At 36.9% G+C, this 23,713-nt stretch overlaps 1 protein-coding gene across 2 annotated transcripts in view; it reads right to left on the bottom strand.

Moving 5' to 3' along the window:
- The window catches only part of LOC120419796 (transmembrane protein 65), a 74,468-nt gene that overhangs the window by 31,806 nt on the left and 18,949 nt on the right, over positions 1-23,713 (bottom strand). For both annotated transcript variants that reach the window (XM_039582632.1, XM_039582633.1), the window contains one exon: positions 7,283-7,324. In XM_039582632.1, coding sequence (XP_039438566.1) covers positions 7,283-7,324 — 42 coding nt within the window. The remainder of the gene's footprint in view (positions 1-7,282; positions 7,325-23,713) is intronic.

Below are 23,713 nucleotides of genomic sequence, written 5' to 3'. Positions count from 1 at the left end.
GGAGATCCGGAAGCAGAACAGCGGCAGGTGAAGCTGATGGGCCTCACATTAGTAGAAGATCCACCCACGGTATCCGGAAAGAATCAGGTCGAGGTAGGAGGTAACCTGTAAGGAAGTGGGATAGTGGGAAAGGATAGGAGGTCAGGTAGAAGAGGAAGCTGGTGTAATAAAGTGAAGTCAGAGAATAAACCGAGGAGTTTATCTTGAGCATGAGCGCATGCCGACCCTTGAGAGAAATTGGGAGTCATTCGGACCTCCCCCAACCCTCACTGAGTTTTATGCTTCGGTGCCCTTGCCTGGTAGCATGTAACTATGAGGCCGCGCAAGTCTTTAGTCACAAATGCGATAGATAGCAGGATTTGGAATAAATTTAATGTTCAAAATCAACACTCGGTTCAACATTTTGCTAGCGATCTTTTAACTGAATTGAGCTGCTTTACATTCCACATCTTAGTTCTTGATGATGATGATTCCGTTTGAACGTGATGTGGTTTTGACCCTTGGTGTGTTTGACCATCAACGACACATGGGCATTTAGAACTCCGGAGACGTCGGGCTATTTTTTTGAATTGGATCGTTGCACAAACTGGAGTAAGACTAAAATTTCCACTCCTCGCTGGACACTGCGGAACCTAAAACGAGAAAATCTGGTCAAATTGTACGGATGACTTGAAAAAAGACCTTTCCATTTGCAGTTGAAAAAATTGTTTGACAGCAACAACAAAAAAGTTGTCAAGCTATGAAAAACAAATCGTAGTGAGCGCCTAGATGAAAATTAGGAAAAAAAAAATTGCCAGTGTTGGCCCTTTGCAAAAAACAATTACGACACCATAGCTTAAACCACTTATAATTAAGCCAGATTTACTCGGATCAACCTGTGATGTTCTGAAAAGTTGTTCCCCATACAATAATCTACATAAATTTTATTAGTTCTAATTACTTGAAAGGGGAACTGATTGTTGAGGCAGTAAAAACTAAAAAAAGTTTTTTTCCCGTAGTAAAACGTTGAAAATCCCATGCAAACTTAAATGTCCCAGAGCTGTGACCAAACCTGAACCAAATTGGCTGAAAATTTCAGGGGAGCTTTAGTGGACATAGAACAATAATTTAATCAACAATGCAACGGTCTTTGACCACTTTTTGCATTTCCAAGGGGGCCTGAACCACACTAGTATTCAGCTTGCTTTAACGCAAAAAAAAAGTTACACGTGTAACTGGAGCAAGAAGTTTAGCACGTGAATTTATGGGAAGCATTATCAAAACGGTGAAGTTTTTGGCAACAAAAAATCGCAGAGAAAAAATGCTTATCGACAGCTGGGCATCTACTCGATACTGCCCATTTACTTTTGAAGTAAATTATTGGCACATATATTTTCTTTTTTTTACGTTTTTGAAAAAGCATGATATTTTGTATAAATTGGCAACATGCACAAATATATGTTATGTTAAAAAAAAAACAGAATACATTTTAAATGCGATTTTTTAGTTAAATTTGTCTACAGTATTCTTCTCATTAACGCCAACATTTTTGTCGAAGTTAACATTCTCTGTCTCGTTTGACAAATTCTTTCTCAACATATCGATTTCAAAATATATTTTCATAACATTTTTTATGAAAATGTATATGGACGGACTACTGAAATATAATGGATCATGGAGCAAATACTCACAAGGTTAAGTCAAAATAAAATGGACACCAATTTTCGAAGAAAAATCTCATTTGGGGAAGTGAGTAAAACATTTTCAGAAGTATCAGTTTTGCCTTCACTGAGGTAAGGCTATAATCCTGCTCTGAAAATGAACTTTTTTATTAAAAGCTCCTAGACCCACCATGTATACATATCGACTCAGAATCGAAAACTGAATAAATGTCTGTGTGTGTGTATGTGTGTGTGTATGTGTGTGTGTATGTATGTATGTGACCAAAATTCTCACTGAGTTCTCTCAGCACTGGCTGAACCGATTTTGATCAAACCAGTTGCATTCGACTTGGTTTAAGGTCCCATACATCGCTATTGAATTGTTAAAAGTTATGTATAAAAATGTGTTTTCACAAATATCCGGATCTCAATTATATGCATGTAAACGATGTCCGGATCCATCATCCGACCAATCGTTGGGTAGGCAATTGAAAGGCCTTTCCAATGAGTCCAAAACATTGAAGATCTGGCAACCCTGTCTCGAGTTATGACTACTTAAGTGATATTTATGTACAATTTTGAAGCCGGATCTCACTTAAATGTACGTAAACTATGTCCGGATCCATCATCCGACCCATCGTTGGTTAGGCAATTGAAAGGCCTTTCCAATGAGTCCAAAACATTGAAGATCTGGCAACCCTGTCTCGAGTTATGATCACTTAAGTGATATTTATGTACTTTTTTGAAGCCGGATCTCACTTAAATGTACGTAAACTATGTCCAGATTCATCATCCGACCCATCGTTGGTTAGGCAATTGAAAGGCCTTTCCAAAAAGTCCAAAACATTGAAGATCTGGCAACCCTGTCTCGAGTTATGATCACTTAAGTGATATTTATGTACTTTTTTGAAGCCGGATCTCACTTAAATGTACGTAAACTATGTCCAGATTCATCATCCGACCCATCGTTGGTTAGGCAATTGAAAGGCCTTTCCAAAAAGTCCAAAACATTGAAGATCTGGCCACCCTGTCTCGAGTTATGACCACTTAAGTGATATTTATGTACTTTTTTGAAGCTGGATCTCACTTAAATGTACGTAAACTATGTCCGGATCTATCATCCGATCAATCGTTGGTTAGTTAATTGAAAGGTCTTTCCAATGAGTCCAAAACATTGAAGATCTGGCAACCCTGTCTCGAGTTATGACCACTTAAGTGAGATTTATGTTCTTTTTTGAAGCCGGATCTCACTTAAATGTATGTAAACTATGTCCGGATCCATTATCCGACCCATCGTTGGTTAGGAAATTGAAAGGCATTTCCAAAGTGCCCAACACATTGAAGATCTGGCAACCCTGTCTCGAGTTATGACTACTTAAGTGATATTTAGGTACAATTTCCAAAAAATTCCTTTCCAAAAAGTCCAAAACATTTAAGATCTGGCCACCCTGTCTCGAGTTATGACTACTTAAGTGATATTTATGTACAATTTTGAAGCCGGATCTCACTTAAATGTACGTAAACTATGTCCGGATCCATCATCCGATCAATCGTTGGTTAGTTAATTGAAAGGTCTTTCCAATGAGTCCAAAACATTGAAGATCTGGCCACCCTGTCTCGAGTTATGACCACTTAAGTGAGATTTATGTACTTTTTTGAAGCCGGATCTCACTTAAATGTATGTAAACTATGTCCGGTCCATTATCCGACCCATCGTTGGTTAGGCAATTGAAAGGCATTTCCAAAGTGTCCAAAACATTGAAGATCTAGCAACCCTGTCTCGAGTTATTACCACATAAGTTATATCTGTGTTTTTTTCCTGGATCTAAAAAAGCTGAAATGTGTGACCAAACCACCCATATTACCCATTTTCGGTAAAAAGTGAGGAAGGCATCAACCACATAGGTGGATTAGGTTAGTTTTTTTTAAACTGACGTTATTTATCTCAACGACTTGTAATGTTAAAAAATAAACTTTTGTGATTTTGTTCTGTTCTTTCCAATAAAAATGTTTGGAAGATAAGGTTGATTAGATGTTTATTGTTTATGCCCTCTATTGCCTTTGGTTTATACAGATTGTCAGTATTTTTATTTTTCTTTCTACCTTTCTTTAGTAGAATGTTATTTGTTAGCCATCAAAAGTTTATACGTTTTGGTTCATTGAATAATTTAAAATAACAAAAAAAACCAAATAATTCTGCTCTGAGATATACGGAATTAAACGTAGTGCATAAATTTCAGTTAAGAACTATCACCCTTTCAGCGCTCTGTTTTCGCCTCGGAATACTAATTTCGATGGCCCTCTCGCATGACCATCCAATCAATAGTTCACTTACATTTCCCAGATTAATATTTCATCCAATAAAATATAATTTGATTGCCACCCTCGTCCATGAGCACCGGACCATATCACCTGAACTTGCAGCCAAGAGTACGCGATGAAAAGAGCAGTTTTCCATAGAGCAAAATGACATGAAAAAAATGTACTTCCACATCACTTCCATCCCGAGTCCAGGCGGTAAGTTTGACGGAGCTGCCTGCCCGCTCTCCTGCCCTGCCAGAACCATCAGAACAAGCTGATGACCGCTTTTATGCTGCATATAAAATGCTCCATTCGTCGTATTTTTCCACATTTCCCTCCGTGCTTCCAATTGCATAAAAAGCGTCCATTTACAGTCAACATCCAAGTTGCACGATGTTCACTTTTCTGTTTTGGTGGGTGGTAAAAATATTCAAACGGATGCAGGTCGTGGACACTATTCCGGAGGACCAGTTTGTGACATTTCGCTTGTGCACCCGCGCGATGTAATAGCTTTTGGAGATGTTTTCTGGGCGACCGACCGACGGGGAGATGGGTTCTGGAATTTGACAAACATTGTCACAAGAATTGTTGCAATTGTTTTCCATGATGGTAGACTTGTAGGTTCCAGTTGAAGCAGGTTTTAAAATAGTTTACAAAATATTTACAACTTAGTAGTTTATCACATAGTTGTTTTCAAGTTAATTTCGTTCAAGCATTCCACTGGAAAGCCAAAGCTAACATCATAAATAAATACTAGAATACACATGGCCAATTTTGCGTAGAATCTCCACCAACTGAAAACACAGCAGAGCAAATACTTCAACTCTGCTCCTCTACTCCTGGACGAAGAGAGTAGGTACACTTCTTGTGCCATTTTCAAAGACTTGCCAAGTGGGTGATGTGCTGCTGAGAGCACACACATACTCCACGTACCCTGCACAAACACAAACACACTGTGGTGGCAGCTAACATCCTTTTCATCATCGCCATCATCACCGGCACTGGCGTTAAGAGGGGGAGTAGGATAGGATATCCTTTACGTTCTTAGATTCATCTTTAAGCGAGGTTATCGCGTGTACTTTATGGGAGGAGGAAAGCTTCAAGGATGTTGAGGATGGATGTGAGTAACGGAGCCGTTTTTTTTTCGAGGAGATGTTTGTTCGACATTACCTTTTTCAACCTTTGGCATGTCATCAAACTCCCATCAAATTTGGTTCACAAAAGGTGTCGAAGTCCATATAACGAGTGACAATCACTGATTGTGAACAATTCGTATTGATCGTGCAGTGCTGTCACATGCACTTTTTGAATGAAATTGAGTCGTTTTGTACAGCTTCCAGAGGCATATTATCTATAAAGCTGAGTACGGATCTCGTAAGGAAAGCGGTAAAAAAAAGTTGTCATTCTTTTGCGAGACCCCTAACCCGTAAATTTTAAAAAGTGAGCTGAAAATTTGAAAAACTCAAAACTTGTTTTAAAATATAGTCCGTGTTCGATTATCCTAAATCTCGACTATTTGAAGTTTCGATTACTCAAAAAATATATAGATTCAAAGACATTATCGAAATATTGAAAACAAGCTATTTTATTTTTTTACATTACAATCTGAATCTGTCCTCAGAATTGACCCAAATTGTCGAAAAATTGGGTTTTTTTTTACATGAAAAAAACCCAAAATATGACCTAAAATCGATTTTTCGACACTTTGGATCAATTCTGAGGACATATTCAGATTCAGGGGTCAAAATTACATGGAAAAACATATATTGGACAATTTTCGAAATTCGTTAGGGTGATCCCAAAAGGTTTTCCCATGAAAATTAGACTTTTTCAATTGGCGATATCTCGAGTTTAAAGGAAAACACCCCTGAGATTTTTCAGCGTTTGTAGTGATGGATCTCCTCTTTCAAATGCAACCTGGCGCTTAAAATTTGGAGATATTTAAATTTTTGACTTCTTGACTTTTCAAGAAATAAAAACGTGCCCCAAATACCACTTTTCTCTAAAACTTAACCCTAAATTGCCACCTTCAAAAAAGGAAGGTTTGCTTTTGAAGGTTTGCTCTATAAATTTGGTCGTAGAAGGCGTAGATTACGAGATAAAATTTTGGTGTCTTGGACAAAGATGCTTGGATTGGCAAGCCCAACAACTTTCTAGAAGACAAAAAAAACCCAAAAATATTCCTGAAAAGTTAGATTTTCAAAATCACCCTAATAGTGAACCACCCTAATTTCCAACCAAACCAAAAGTTGCCCCTTTCCATATACAACAACTCTTCTGAAGACACCAAAGCTCCAAAACATCATCATTTTACGGAAAATCCATTTTCCACCTAATTTTGCGATCTGGACCACTGTGCAATGAAGCCATTTCTGGAGCAACATTTGAAAAGGGCGCATAAGCATTTTGACAGTTGCAGCTGTTTCCAAGATTCCAAGATAAAAAGTCACTATTTAACAAACTCCGATGTGTTGAGAGGTAGCTTGGGAGACCAGATATTGTTTTAAACTTCGCTTTTTTCTGTGAAAAAGTTTCCTTAAGAGGTCGTTTTTTATCATTGAAGTTTATATCGGGATAATTGTTAAAATGTATGGGGAAAAATATCACTTCAGGATTTTGGCAACAGGTGGCGCGGGTCTCGTCCAAAATTGTCCTAGTGTGAGATTCTTGAAGAAAATTTAATTTCTTATAACTTTGTCGAAGGGTGCAAAACGATCCAAGTTGATCCTGATTTTTTATCATTTTTTTAGTAAAAAGTTTTTTCTTATATACTTTCTATATACCCTTGATATTCTTTCAAGTATATAATCCGATTTCTTTTTATCGCATTGTTTATAACTCACCACCAGGATCAACTCGGATCTTCTTGCACCCCGACAATGTTGTAGAAAATTAAATTTCCTACAAGAACCTCACTCTTGGACAACTTTGGGCGAGATCTGCGCCACCTGCTGCCAAAATACTGATGCGATGTTTTTCTTTATACATTTTAACGATTTTCCCCATATTAACTTCAACGATAAAAAGCGACCCCTTAACCTTAACCGATTTGGCTCAAAATTAGCACTGTTACTTATTATTGCCTAGAGAATCGAACCAGGGGGTATCTCTTGAGATATTCCAAAATTTTCAATTTTTCTTGTCACCCTACTGTACATAATTACTTTGTTGCCTTATCTCCAATAAAATAACAAGATTTTATCTAGCAATGTAATCAACAACTTAATTTCCAAATCATAATAAAACAAACTCAGAATAAATGTAAGTTTTATTGGAAATTGCTTGCAAATAATTGTTTATCATAAATGCCTCATATAAAATTAAACCAATATTCTACTTACATTTCATCAAGTCCCCCGTCGGCGGTGTAGGTTCTGCTTCGGCTGCGGCATCAGGAGGGTGAAGGAAAAAGACAAAAAGAAACATATTAAGCATAATTAGTATAGTTTTACTGGCAGCTCAATACTCGTAATTGTCCACATAATATCGTTAGTTTTGTCAGTTGAGAGAAAAACATACACAAAGTTTGCAGGAAAAAAGGCATTCATTCTACACCAGAAGTTCTACAGTTGAAAGCAAGCAACATGCAACAAACCATTACCTGTCTCTGTGAAAAAGTGTAAAAGTGGAAAGGATAGAGTTGGTTAGTGTGTGGTAAATTGTGCACAGATGGCAGCAGCAGATGCCATTAATATCATCATGCTCAACATGTTGGGGCCCAAACAAACCACTAATTTGTAGCCGCACCTAAACACTTGGCAAACATTCCCCTTGACTGGCTGCGGCTGCGGTTTTGCCATGTTTAATTAGGATATTTCCAGTCACTGTTTTCCTCCCGCCTTTGAGCCCAGTTAAGCTCCCCCGGGAAGCTTTGTCGAGTGGGGAACAACCGCCGGAAGATTGGAAAGAAAGTGAAAATTTAATTTATAATAAAACACGCCGAGCGAGAAAGCCAACCAGAAATTGGAAAAACCAACAAAATAAGCAAAAGAACCCAATTCCCAGCAGGAGGGAGAAATTGTTCTCCTGGCAATGTTGGAAACGGAAGTTGTGGGAAATAATCCTTTTTACTTCCGAATGGTGCGACGCGGTTGAGGAAAAGTTGGCGACAAATTTAATTTGTTGAGGTGACACATTTCCCACTGCTACGCTAGATTGTGTTGTGGCTTATTATTAACGGTGTGTAACAATGTTAACTGAACCTACGAGTGAGTTTGATTCTTAGCCCGATAAGATTGATAGGTCGCGGCGAATGTGGTGGTTGTTGAGTAAGGGTCAATTGATCAACCATGCGCCTCCATCAGTTATGGTTAGTTTGTAGTTTTGTTCTGTATTTCGTGGTGTTTAGGTAATTTTTATATTGCTGACTCTTTTAAGTGTTCCTTAAGTCCAAAGATATCATTTACAATAAAAAACAATTATTTGGAGGCATTTTCCAAATATTGTAAACAGAACATTTCAAAAATTGTCTGTGCTAAAGAATTAAAAACCCTCAGGCAAAATAATCATAAAATCGATGCAATCGCGATAAGAAGATGAAAGTCCCATTTTGACGTCGCGTCGACTCTTATCGCGATTCTCTCCCAAATTGCTGCCGAAATGTATTCACAAAGTCATCAGCCTGCCTTCAGCTCCGCAACGGCTTACATCAAAACACCCACCATCAGCCACACCTAATAAACATGATCTAGCGCCATTATAGGTGTCAGTTCCCGGAATGATTAATGCCAAGCCGACAGCGATGGTTTCCAGCTCATTTCAGCCGCTCGTTGCCATCGACGACTGTGTTCCGATAAGGATTTAAATTACTTTCGCTTTCGTTCCTTTTGCCAAGCCGTACTCGTCTCTTCCCTAGAATCGGAAAATTGGCCATGTTTTGTAAGGCTTTTCAACCCCCCCGCACCTGGCGAATAAATTGAAACGTATTCACCACAGGAGCTTTCTAGGGGCGCACGCAAGAGTTGAGATGGGGTGCGAACTTGTCGAAAAGCATCGTTGCGTACACGCAAAACGGAAAATGGCTCTGAAGCTTGAAAGAGTTGAGGTGTGATTTATGCTAAAAAATATGTGCGTATACAACGGACGTACATAACATCGGCAAGGTGAAAGTCAAGTTAGCAAGTCTGGAGTTGGCACGTGGCACATAAGCTAAGGTCGCTAGCCTTTGAGGCCAATAATTTATTCATGAGTCCTAATGAAATTTTCTGAAAAATACCCCTTATCATCAACACGCAAGGGCACCGAAAAATGGGACCAGCATAATTCTGGATTCAAGAATTTAATAATCAGTTTGCACACTTTTCCACAAATTTACAAAACGAAGCTCAGTAATCTGGACGGAACATTTTGAAGTTTTTTTTTTTCCTTACTAATATTGAAATTAATTACATTTGAAATCTGTTTGATTTACGTATTTCATAGTTTTTTTTTTTTTTGGAAAGTAAAAAAATCAAGCTCTGGAAAATATTTGCAATTGATGGATCCGATTCCAGGTTGGCCACCCAAAATATTAGGTATTTCTTACCCATAAACATATTTCTAGTCCAAAACTGTTTATAAAGAAGTGAATATCAATCATCTAGCAAATTTCGAAACAGATTCAAAAATATCAAGCTATTGACAACTTTAGTAAAAAAACCAGAAACTTAACTATACATTTAAACAAACACTAAAAGAACTCATTCGATTTAAACGAACATTAACAACCAGCCTTTAAAGACCTTAAAATTTTCAATGTCAAAATTGATTTAAAAACTGACAAATATAAAATACTCGTTTTTAACTGAAAATGAAAAGAAAATTGAAAAAATAACTACCTGAGCAACTCTCTACGAAATCGGCCGATTCAACAATTTTTATTTTTTGTATTTTTTTTTATTTGGCTCAAACTATGTGGGGGCCTTCCATATGATCAAAGAAGCTAATGTGGGTCATTGGTTCACCCATACAAGTCTCCATACAATTTTGGCTGCTGTCCATACAAAAATGGTACGTACATATTCAAACAGCTATAACTTTTGAGTGAATTTTAGAAAAAAAAATAGGTACACGGAAACAAAAATTTGCATATTTTTTAATCAACCTTTTTTTTCGCAAAAACTCAATTTCCCAAAATACGTATTTTTTGATTTTCGACATTTTTTGATATGTTTTAGAGGACAAAGACCCGCAACTTTTGAGCCATAAAGAAACATGGTCAAAAAATCTGCCGCCAAGTTATATTTTTTTGAAAAAATAGTGAATTTTGAAAAAAAAATCGAAATTTCATGTAAAAACAAATTGGACGTATTTTTTCATGTAAAATTGAGTTTCCAATCGAAAAGTACTTTACAGGTTTTTTGATAAAGGGCTCTGTTTTCAAGATATAGCCACCGAAAGTTTGATTTTAGCGAAATATTTGCAGTTTCTCTAAAAATATTTTTTTTATAAGTTCAGAAAATTTGCTTTAAAATTGTCCAAGAGACATTGAAGATTGGACCTCTGGTTCCTGAGATACAGCGACTTAAAGAAATAGAAACAGGAAAATTGAAGTTTTTTAAGTCTCACCAAAACAATATCTCGGCAACTATACTGCCCCTGATCGCATAAATGTCCCATATGCATTTTCGACGATTTCGAGTTATTGATGCAGTTTGGTTCAAAATTGTGTGCACTTTCAAAAGAGCCTATAACATCTAGTACTTTGCTCTAGAAATCAAGAGGAAATCCAGTTTTTTCGCGAAAACTTAACACGTAGCCTTATGTATGGGACAAACTTCAAATGCTTTTATCTCAGCTTGCTGTTTTTGCATATGGGACATTTATGCGAACATGGGCAGTATGGGTCCGATGTTCAATGTTAAAATATGAAACATTCGTGAAATTTTCCGATCTTTTCGAAAAAAATATTTTGAAATTATTTTTATCAAGACTAACATTTGAAAAGGGCCAAACATTGCATATTACACCCATTTAAAATGCTAGTCTTTATTTTTACACACTTTCAAAATATTTTTATCACTATTTTTGAAAATCGGAAAACTGCAAATATTTCGCTAAAATCAAAATTTCGGTGGCTATATCTCTCAACAATACCAGCAACTTTGCCGAAGACACCAAATTGATCAGAACATTCACGCAAAAGTTACAGCTGTTTGAATATGTACGTACCATTTTTGTATGGACAGCAGCCAAAATTGTATAAAGACTTGTATAAGTGAACCAATGACACAAAATCGCTTCTTTGGTCATAGGAAAGGCCCTCACAAAGTTTGAGCCATATAAAAATATACAAATAAAATCCATTTTCGGTTTTGGTAGAGAATTGCTCACATTTTAAATGTCATTATTAAGTTTTTTTTCATCAGCGATGATTTTAACATGATTACAGTTATTCTTACAAAAAAAACTAACATCATAATTTTGATATTTAATGTTGATTTATCGAGCTGTGAGTATTTTTTTAATGAAATATCCATTTTGATTGGACTCAATGCTTGTTTTTGAAGACACACATTCTGTTAACTTCTTTCTAACAACCTAAACAAGTTTATGTTATCATTTTTGTAAATCATTTTTTTTTCATATCTTCAAAACTTTAGCAGTTTGTACATGTGTTCCAATAAGAACGACAAAAGTTTGGATTTTGTTTGATATTTAAATTTTTAAATACCTACATGAAAACAAGCTTTATTTTCATACAAACAAAAACAAAAAAGTTTGCAGGAATCAAAAATCTGTCAAAAAAATTGCAATAGCTTAAACGTTAGTAGAACATTTTTTTTTAACATTTGATTCACAAATAATCATGAAAATCTGTGTCAAATGCATGCCATTATAATCATTCAATACGTATTAGGATAAAAAAAGCCTTAACATTATCAAATAGATAAAAATAGTGAAGGGAATTATGAATTTCTGAAAAGTGTTTTAGATAATTAAAGTGAATGAATAAATGAATTTTAAAATTCTGAAATTTTAAAAAAAGATTTGACTAACCAAGTTTGAAATTTTATTGGATCTGCAAGTTATAACGAAATTTTTCAAAGGGTTGAAAATAATTGTGACAGTTATGCTCAGGATTCTCGTGTTTTCCCGACCATTGAAAAAATATTACAAATTCTCGACTTCTCCCGTTTTTTACGGATTTTGACAAATTCTCGACTTTTCCCGACCTGATAGGCCATCATAGAAGTCTGGACACAGCTAAGCCATGTGAGCAGTTCTCTACGGAATTGGTCTTTTTTCTTTAATTTTATTTTTTGTATTTTTTAATCCGGCTGAAACTTTTTTGGTGCCTTCGGTATGCCCAAAGAAGCCATTTTGCATCATTAGTTTGTCCATATAATTTTCCATACAAATTTGGCAGCTGTCCATACAAAAATGATATGTGAAAATTCAAAAATCTGTATCTTTTGGCAAAGTTGTAGGTATGGATATGGACTATACTGAACAAAAATGATACACGGTAAAAAAAAATTGGTGATTTTTAATTTAACTTTTTGTCACTAAAACTTGATTTGCAAAATAACACTATTTTTATTTTTTGATATTTTTAGAGGACATCAAATGCCAACTTTTCAGAAATTTTCAGAATGGGCAAAAAATCTTTGACCGAGTTATGACTTTTTGAATCAATACAGATTTTTTCAAAAAATCTAAATATTGGTCGCAAAAATTTTTCAACTGCATTTTTCGATGTAAAATCGAATTTGCAATCATAAAGTGCTGTAGTAAATTTTTGATAAAGTGCACCGTTTCCAAGTTTTAATCCTTTTTTAGGTAACTTTTTTGAAAATAGTCGCAGTTTTTAATTTTTTTAAAATAGTGCCCATGTTTGCCCACTATTGAAAAAAATATTTTTGAAAAGCTGAGAAAATTCTCTATATTTTGCTTTTTCGGACTTTGTTGATACGACCCTTAGTTGCTGAGATATAGCCATGCAAAGGTTGATTGATGTTTTCTAAGTCTCACCCAAACAACCCACCATTTTCTAATGTCGATATCTCAGCAACTATAGGTCCGATTTACAATGTTAAAACATGAAACATTCGTGAAATTTTCCGGTCTTTTCGAAAAAAATATTTTCAAAAAATTTAAATCAAGACTAACATTTCAAATGGGCGTAATATTGAATGTTTGGCCCGATTGAAATGTTAGTCTTGATTTTAAATTTTTGAAAATATTTTTTTCGAAAAGATCGGAAAATTTTACGAATGTTTCATGTTTTAACATTGTAAATCGGACCTATAGTTGCTGAGATATCGACATTAGAAAATGGTGGGTTGTTTGGGTGAGACTTAGAAAACATCAATTTTTCTGTTTTTTAACCTTTGCATGGCTATATCTCAGCAACTAAGGGTCGTATCAACAAAGTCCGAAAAAGCAAAATATAGAGAATTTTCTCAGCTTTTCAAAAATATTTTTTTCAATAGTGAGCAAACATGGGCACTATTTAAAAAAAAATGAAAAACTGCGACTATTTTCAAAAAAGTTACCTAAAAAAGGATTAAAACTTGGAAACGGTGCACTTTATCAAAAATTTACTACAGTACTTTTTGATTGCAAATTCGATTTTACATCGAAAAATGCAGTTGAAAATTTTTTGCGGCCAATATTTCGATTTTTTGAAAAAATCTGTATTGATTCAAAAAGTCATAACTCGGTCAAAGATTTTTTGCCCATTCTGAAAATATGTGAAAAGTTTGCATTTTATGTCCTCTAAAACATATAAAAAATAAAATAAAAATAGTGTTATTTTGCAAATCAAGTTTTAGTGACAAAAAGTTAAATTAAAAATCACAAATTTTTTTTACCGTGTATCATTTTTTTTCAGTGTAGTCCATATCCATACCTACAACTTTGCCGAAGACACCAAATCGATCAAAAAATTCCTTCAAAAGATACAGATTTTTGAATTTTCACATATCATTTTTGTATGGACAGCTGCCAAATTTGTATGAAAAATTATATGGACAAACTAATGATGCAAAATGGCTTCTTTGGGCATACTGAAGGCACCAAAAAAGTTTCAGCCGGATTAAAAAATACAAAAAAAAAATCGAATGACCGAAATCTCAGAGAATTGCTCATGTGTAAAGTCAGGCCAAGCCGCAAAATGCATTTCTAATTGGTTTCAGTTGGTTAGACTTCTATTTCCTTTAAATATTTGAAGTTTTTTGAAAACATATTTTTTTGCTCCCTGATTTTTTGAACCGATTCTGAAGGAGAGGGGGGGGGGCGGAACGACATAAACTTTGAAAAATATTTGCAACGGCCTCAGGAACTCAGAAACAGTACATTCTAAGAGATGATTTATTTGAGGAACGTTACACAATCATATGTACTTATATTCACTACTTGTGCAAGAAAAAAGTTTAATTTAAAAAGCCTTACCGAAACAAATCTAACATCGTTGAATGGAAAATCTTGTTACAGTCAACCTTAAGCTGTCCGTGGTACAACTACGACATGTGGAAACTAGGGAAGATTAAGGACAACGTTTACCATCGCTGGAAAAGTAATCGACGAGACAGCAACCTTACAGATCTACTAGCACACATTAACAGAAGATTTGCAGCCTGCAAAAAGAAAGCCAAAATCGAGTACTATCAACGTCAACTCAACACTACAAACCCTAAAACTCTATGGAGTCGTATAAATGAGATTTTAGGCAGAAAACAGAAAAAGGGCACTAGTGTGAAACTGGTGGTGGATGAAACGGAAGTGCACGAACCAACGGAAGTTGCAGAGGCCCTGAACAAGTACTTTGCAGCGGTGGGAGAAAACCTGGCATCTTCGCTGGAGTCCGACGGAGATATCAACAGATTCAACACAATCAAGCGGAAAAACCTGTCAATTTTCCTGCGACCTTCATCAAAACGGGAAGTTAAAAAAATCATTGATGGACTGAACGTAAGTAAGGCAACTGGTTACGACGGTTTTCCTGTTCTAGCACTGAAGCTGCACAGTGAGCTACTTTCCTCCTTAATCAGCAGATGCTTTAACGACTCTGTAAGCCAGGGTAGCTACCCACCTTGCCTCAAGTCTGCCCTAGTTATCCCTATTTTTAAAAAAGGAGACCCATTAGATCCAACTAACTACCGACCAATATCAGTGCTACCGGCCATCAACAAAGTTTTTGAAAAGCTTGTCTACAGTCGTCTACTGAACTTCTTCTGCAAAACAAAACTTCTGTATCCGCATCAATTTGGCTTCAGACAAGGCTCATCAACGGAAGTAGCTGTGTTGGAACTCGTTGATGAAATTTCACGCGCCCTCGATCGGAAAATGCTAGCCGGAAGTGTGTTTCTTGATCTATCCAAGGCGTTCGATACGATCAATCACCCAATGCTGTTGAAAAAACTTGATGCGTATGGTGTGCGAGGACTTCCCAACGATTACCTGCGGAGTTATCTAACGGATCGGCAACAGCAGGTTGTAGTGTCAGGCAGTCGAAGTGTTTTTCTAAACATTCGTACGGGGGTACCCCAGGGAAGCAACCTTGGGCCGCTGTTGTTCCTTGTATACGTCAACGATATTGCTGAGCTGCATCTTTCGGGAAAAGTAAAGTTATTCGCAGATGACACCGTATTGCTTTACGAGAACAAATCGCCCGGAGTAATGATCCAACTGATGAAAATTGATATGGAGTGCATTCTTGGTTATCTGGGAAATAACCTATTAGCACTTAACCTTGAAAAAACAAAGATGATGCTGTTTCGAAACTCACAAACCGTCGTGCCACCACATCCACCCCTCAACGTTGCCAACGAAGTGATCGAAGAAGTCCAAAGCTTCAAATATCTGGGAGTTCACCTGGACAACCGTCTCACCTGGAGAAAACACATTGACGAAGTGGTTTCTAGCTGCTCTGCGCTTTGTGGTATTCTCAGAAAACTAGCATGGATACTTCCGCAGCATGCTCTTCTGAAGATATACTACGCTTTCATCAACAGCAAATATCAGTACGGAATCGCGATTTGGGGAACAGCGTGCAGGACATTTTTAAAGGACGTACAAACTCAACAAAATCGGTGCATCAAGGCAATCTTTAGGCTCCCGTTCCTGTACCCAACATTCGACTTGTACGCAAGCCAGCAGCATAGTATTTTGCCAATTCTTGGAATGTTCAAGCTGAAAGTATCAGTTCTGATGTACAAAATCGAAACCGGACAGCTGCATCACAACTGGCGATTCACGAGAGCAGTACATCAACATTTCACCAGGCAGGCAGGAGACTTTCAACAAGAAAGATTCAGAACAGAAATTGGAAGGCGAAGATTTACAAATCTCGGAGCTGATATTTACAACCAAGTTCCGGACTTAATTAAAAACCTACCAGAGTTGACCTCGTTCAAAAGCAGATTAAAATATCACCTGAAAGAACATTTGTCATCTATTTTGTAATTGTCAGCTAGTTTTTCATGTTTGTTTAAGTATTTTTTGTTATTTGTTTAATTAACTTTAATGTACATTTAAATGAAACTTAAATGCCAATCGTGTTCCCTTTTAAAGAACAAAAGTTCAATGGGGAGAGCGATTGATATTATGGCGGTGTAATATTATTGTACAACTGAAATAAAATAAAATTCTTAAAAAAAAAAAAAAAAAAAAAAAAAAAAAAAAAAAAAAAAAAAAAAAAAAACCATAACCTTGCTTGCGCTGAACCACCACCAGAACTGAAAACGTGAATTTTTATGTTCATAAACCATGAAACCGTTGAGTGAAGTAATAAATCCGAAACCTCCCCGCTTCGGCGAAAACTCGGGACTTTTACAGCAAACTTTCATACTCAGAACGCTCCAGCGCCTTTTTTTCAACGTTGGTTGAACGAAAAGTGAAACTTGAAAAGTGACGACAGGACTAGGCCACCCTCGGGCAAGGATTCCTTGTACACATTTTTATTTCATACCCCCGGACCTCAAACAAACCAACCTCGGCACGTACGGATCGTTAGTCCGCTGCCGCTGCTGGTAGATGAAACGGGTTTACAAATTCATGGGACTGGTCTTGTTCATTGAATTCCTGCGAGTCCGGAGAGGCGGGAGCCGTATCGTTTGCCAAATCATCGTGCCTGACCTCGGGGACCCATAAAGTCGGTTGATAAATATCAATCTACATCATTTATTAGACGTTAGTTACGGTTAGTGGTGGGAGGACCTGACTGGTATCGAAATAGCTTGGAACAAATTGGGTATCTGGATGGCTATAGAAATTGCTTTAAGGTTGCACTGTAGATGAGAAGTTTTACCACCCTGAACACCCTAACATGCCAGAAAGAATCGAGAAAAAAGTCGCATGGAATTTTGGTGAGGAATTTCCAGCTCAATGCAGGAAAAAAATATCCACCTAAGAATAACATGGAAGGAGAAAAATTTATTTCGGAAAACCTTTGTGGTCATTTTTTCAACCCAACCAACTACAGTAGTTGTTCACCGAATGCTATTCGCTAACTGGGCTGAACGAAAAATAACGAGGGGACTACCGATGCATAATATTTTTTTGGTGAAATATAAAAATAAAAGTTGCTCAAATTCAATCACAATGATTACTTTTCATATTTCCCTAATTGTGGCTTGAAATTACATAAAAGTTTGAAAAAAGTTTTTTTTATTTGTTGAACATGATTTTTGCATCCATTAACCCCTCGGTGATTTCGGTTTGTTTTGGTTTTTTGACGTTTGTCTGTTTTTTAACTGGGCTACGGCCCAGTTATCGAGCGCCCAGTTAAAAAGCAGCCCAGTTAAACAACGCCCAGTTACCGAACAACTACTGTAGTTGAGACACATGCCGATTCCTAAAGGGAAAAAAAGGAACGATAAATTTCAGATAAAAGTTTAATTAAAAGCCAACAGGAAAGTTGACCCCGCAAAAACGATGCAACGTTCATCATTTTGATGTTTTTTTTTGCTCCTTCCTTGTACTTTCAAAAATCTCCCGTTCCGATCTATCTACCGTTCGATGGAAATGAACGGCTACCCCCGGGTATTCTCCCAGAAGGGAAATGAAAAATCGTTTGCACACCGAGAAGGGCACAAAAGTTAAGCAAACTTCACCGGCAATAGCAGTAGTAATAATGGCAACTTTGGCCCAAGGATTACCGCGGATAAGTAACGAGGCCAAATTCGTCAACGGGGTGTGAAAAATGGGTCAAGCTTAGGCTGTGCGCGAGAGCAATTTGTCTTTGACGTGGTTTCCGGTTTCTTTTGGGGCGAAATAATGAGATCTTTTATTCACATCTTGATCTTTGAAGTTAAAATCAGTTATAGAAGATGAATTGAGATAATCGAGATTTGCACCAAAGAGTGATAATTGAGCATTTCTTCAACCTTTCGCAATTGAAACACTGTTGACTATGATTCATGAATTTTCTGTATTTTACGGAAAAGATTTTTTGAAAAAGTGAATATTTTGCCCCTTTTTGATCAGTTTTTAGAAGTTTTAAGCCCTAAAATCAATGGCGTGCTCTTAAAACTTTTTTTTTCGGAAAGTTCAGCAAATTTTGCTTGCAAACTGCCTAAACCAGAAAATGGAGCTCATCGTAAAAATATATATTTTTTTAAACCCCTTATTCTGGCAATAAGTTTTTAACTCATGAATGACTGAATAACTAATTTTCGATAAAATGATCATTAGTTCAAGATAATGAGGACGGCGCTCAACAGCAATCAAAATTTCAAACAACTTAATTCAACCCCAATCCTGAACAGCTCCCCATTTCAGATAATTTAAAATCGATTGCACCCATCAACGGAGGCAAACACAAACTCCGAGCTTGGGTCCCCATTCCGAAACGGGGGCAGCAGGAAAAACGGGCAGGAATTTCTAATTCCCGATTGTAAAATCAATATTTACACCAGAAACCAGAGAGCTCGCTTGGGACACACGGTCCCTCTGCCATCAACATCAACATCATCACCGTCATCATTTGCAGGCGAGGCCCGGACGTATTTGTTGTACAACGGGTACAAACCGAAGTCGCACAAGGATTTGTTACTTCCGCTACGATGCCACGGCAAAAGGAAGAAGAAGAAGCTTATGCGGAGGTTTGAGAGTAGGAGGCAGACGCTAATATCCTTCCCACTCTCGTGCTTAGATTCTTCGTCAGTGAAGGGTGGCATTAGGTTATACGGCACTGAAGAAAAATCAGTGCAATTTTGTAAGCGTCAAAATATTCCATATAAATTCATCTAATGAAATTGCAACAAATTCAATCAAATCATATTATAATTTCAATTTGCATGAATTATTTTCAACTTTTCATTGTGTGTAACACCAGGGCTGCTGCGTTGATGAGCTTCTGGGAGTCGAAGTGGGAAAGCTCAGAACTTCTCAAAATACGACATGGTGTGCCGTGGAATGGGTTTAGGGGATGGTGGTTTGTTATAGAGGGAAGGAAAACTTCGCCTTCCACAACAAGCGGAACATTTAGCCACAAACAGCGTGATTGATTAGCAGCAGCATAATTTATGGCTAGCATTTGTGTTCTATGGACGTGGACTTGTATCACCTGTTGCGTTTGGGCTCATTGATATTCATGAACTGCGTAAGACGTGGCGTACACTTATTAACTTGAATATTTATATTATTTTCACTCCCTGTCAGGTTTATATGTAACTTGAACAATAAGGTTCCCTCATAAATTTTTGTTGTCCACTAAAAAAATGGAATTGTTTATGAAGATACAAGGTTAATGGTTTGAAAGAAGCTAAACCCAATTTAAAATTTTATGAGAAAGAAAAACAGTTATTTAGGAAATCAGTAAATTCCGTGGAGTCTGCGATCAGCAGAGAAGCGAGTCAGACGTGCGTCCCTCACAAACCAAGAAAGTGCTAAAAAGTGCAAAAAATGCCTCACGGCAAGAAAAAGAGGCGATCCTCACCAGCAGGATCGGCAGATTTGAAGAAGCTAAAGAATGCCGAAGCGCTACCTGCCAAGCCAGGCAGTTTGAGCAAGGATGCTCAAAATTCGTCTGGACACCAGTTCGCTATCCTCCCTGTGGACGTGAGCGAGAAGGAAGAATTTGAACGACGGGAAAAGTTGCCACTAATTTTTGTGAAAACATCGTCATCGGATTCGGTGCGAAAGTGGCTGACCGGGTTTATCAAATCTGGTGCTTTACGAGCATCCATTCGCTTGTGTGCTGATGGACTCAAAATTCTGCTACCTACCAGAAAGGATTACAACTACGATCCGGATTTCCTCAACAACACAAAGATTGAATACTACAGCCATGACGATCCAGGTAAACGCCCCATGAAGCAGGTCCTCCGAGGCCTGTACGACATGGATGTGAGTGTGCTGAAAGAGGAGCTCAAAACTCTTAAGTTGAACGTGATCGAAGTCTTCAAGATGACGAGACACAACAAGGACATCAAGTATCGTGATCAACTGTACCTGGTTCATCTCGAGAAAGGATCGATAACGCCGTCTGAGCTGAAAGCAGTTCGGGCAATTTTCAACATCATCGTGACTTGGGAACGTTATCGTCCAGTGCACCGTGACGTGACACAATGTTCGAACTGTTTGCAGTTTGGGCATGGTGGAAGGAACTGTTTCATCAAGAGTCGTTGTGCAACCTGCGGAGGTGAGCACAAAACTAAAGCTTGCAACACAATCAACGAGAACATCGAAGCGAAATGCTTCAATTGCGGCGGCGACCATTCGACCAAGAATCGAAGCTGCGACGAGGCACCAACCAAATCGCCGCAAAACACCACCAACTTTCACGGACGTGGATTTTCCTGCTTTGGCGTCACCTGGAGCGGGATCTGTTCGAGTGGTTCCAAATCTGCAGCCATTGCCGTTGAATCAGCGGCAAAAAGTTGCAGAGAATACAACACCTCCAGGCTTCAGTCAGCAACCGAGGGAAAACCAACCAGCATCAACGGATGAAGGCAGCAGTGACCTGTTTTCACCACAAGAACTTCTGAACTTTTTCATCGAGATGACAACAACACTGCGTGGTAGCAAAACTCGTGCGGAACAAGTAAGAACGCTTGGAGGATTTATCTTAAAATACAGTTCGTAGTTTACTCGTTCTAATGATTTTGAACATTTCAATGAATTTGCTTTTTTAGTTCTAAGTTAGGATTAGTTGTCAAAATATTTTTTTTCTTTTTTACCCAAATGTATTCGATTCAATGCAAAAATGTAAAACAATTTGAAGTAAATAAATGAATGTGAACAGTTAATAAGAAAACGAAAAATATAACAAAGATGGAGAGCATGTAGCCATACCAATCAGAATGTAAATGAAATGTAATTATTATAAGAAAGTTCAATAATGACATATTTAATTTAAAAAAAGTAAATACCGTGAAGTGGAATAACATTGACAGTCGTAGGTTGAGATAGTTGATAGGAAGTTTTTTTTTATGCAAAACATGAAAAACTGTATTAAATACGAGCAAATGGTAAGGCATCAAATTGAGCTTGATGGAGGAGTGTTCAAAATACATCAAGAGGTAGTTTTCATTAAATTGAAAAAAAAGTTCAATTTACCGCAGTTTATATGAAAAAAGTAGATTTATTCCCGTTTTAGTCATTTTCTCGTTACTGCGCGCGGCGCGTCAAAAAACCCAGTGTTTATGCAAAAAAATCATATCTCCGAAACGTTATCGGCAAATGACATTTTCATAGGACCTTTTCAAATATTCAGCTAGTTTTTTTAACCTTAACATATTGTTCCTCAAAAGCCCAACTAACAACCTTTCTTTTGAAATGGGGCGCTCCAAAATTGGTTCAGCCGTTCCGGAGATATATTTTTTTAAATGTGGATTTGGCGAAAATTGGGTACTAAAGCCCTTCGTTTATTTTTTATGTACAACGGTAAAAAACACAATACAAAACCATTTCTGATCACTTTTTTTCATTTTAATGCAAAATTTTTTTTGACGGGACAACATTTTTTCAATGGATCAACTATGGTCCCCTTGGAACGAGCTGTCAAGTAGGAACTTTTCTGTCAAGAAGGACCGCGAGGTTATTTTTTCAAAATTGATTTAAAATCCATTTTAAACTCTTTGTGGTCGTAAAAAGGGTCGATGTACTCAGAAAAATAAGCTTTATCGCTGTAAAAATTTATATCAGCAATCTAAGCTTCATTTTAGTACCCAATTGACGAAAAACGCAATTTTTTGGACCACCCTTTTTGGGATAACTATAATCGCCAAAGTGGAAGTGCGTGGCCGAATGGTTACGCTGTCCGCTTTGTAAGCAGATGATTCTGGGTTCGATTCCCATCTGCTCCAACCTTCCATCGGATGAGGAAGTAAAATGTCGGTCCCGGCCTTGGTTGTTGTTAGACCGTTAAATCATTCCAGGTGTAGGAGTCGTCTCCATGCCATAAGTACAAACAACACACTTTGCCTGCCTGGTTTGCCTACTCCGGTGGAATCTCTGGCGGACCTCAAAAGACCCGGGGGTCATTAATGTGGATGGTTTGATTTGATTGATAATCGCCAAACAGAAAAATATGGGACTAATTATTTGGGCTAAAGGGGTCCGATCCAACCCGCAATTGGTGTGAAGGTTCCTTGGCCAAAATAATTAGACCCTATTTTTTGTTTGGCCATTTCCAAAAAAATGGCAATTTCAGTCGATTTTCGCAATAACTATATTTAAAAAAATAATCATAACTCAGCGCCATTTAAACCGATTTGAGCTGTCTTGGACGCACATTAAAGCAATTTAAAGCACATTAAAAAAATATTTTGCTAAAATGGCTATATCTCAAGTGACAAAAACTTTGATTTTCTGAGTCAATATGAATACAGAATATTATTGGTAGTACTACTAACTATGATTTAAAGTGAAATACGGGGCAAATTGAACATATTTCTCATGGTTTTAGAACAAAATATGATATTTTATATGGGTAATTCTCTACCAACTCACACGAAATCGGGAAAAGCTGTCCTGATGAGATATAAATTTGGTGTCAAAGAGACTTTTATGTAAAATTAGACGCCCGATTTGATGGCGTACTCAGAAATCCGAAAAAACGTAATTTTCATCGAAAAAACACTAAAACAGTTTTAAAAATTCTCCCATTTTCCGTTACTTGACTGTAAAAAAATTTGGAACATGTCATTTTATGGGAAATTTAATGCAATTTTCGAATCTACATTGACCCAGAAGAGTCATTTTATCATTTAGAACAAAAAAATCATTTTCAAATTTCGTTTTTTTTTTCTAACTTTGCAGGGATATTTTTTTAGAGTGTAACAATGTTCAACAAAGTTGTAGAGCAAACAATTACAAAAATTTACAAATTGCAATTTTTCGAAAAAAAGTTTTGAAAATGTTGGTCGTCGTTGATCATGGCCGTTCATGGTCACCCGCGACAGGCACGGACGACGAAACAAACAGAAACCGAAAAAGTAACTTTTTCAAAACTTTTTTTTCGTAAAATCTCGATAACTGGTAATGTTTATAAGCAAACCCCTTATATCTATATATCAAAATTTTTGTAATTGTCTGCTCTACAACTTTTTAGAACATTGTTACACTCTTAAAAATAACCTTGAAAAGTTAGAAAAAACACGACATTTTAAAATGAAAATTTTTGTTCTTAATGAAAAAATGACCCTTCTGGGTCAATGTAGATTCAAAAAGTACATTAAATTTCCCATAAAATGACATGTAACATTTTTTTTTAAGTCGGGCAACGGATAATGGGAGAATTTTTAAAACTTTTTTAGTGTTTTTTTTTCGATGAAAAATACGTTTTTTTCGGAATTGGGAGTACGCTATCAAATCAGACGTCTAATTTTACATAAAAGTTTCTT

This window comes from Culex pipiens, chromosome 2, assembly GCF_016801865.2.
Source record: "Culex pipiens pallens isolate TS chromosome 2, TS_CPP_V2, whole genome shotgun sequence".
In the NCBI taxonomy this organism is placed as follows: Eukaryota; Metazoa; Arthropoda; class Insecta; order Diptera; family Culicidae; genus Culex; species Culex pipiens.
Note: the sequence above shows the minus strand (reverse complement) of the source record. Positions and strands in the feature narration are given on the sequence as shown.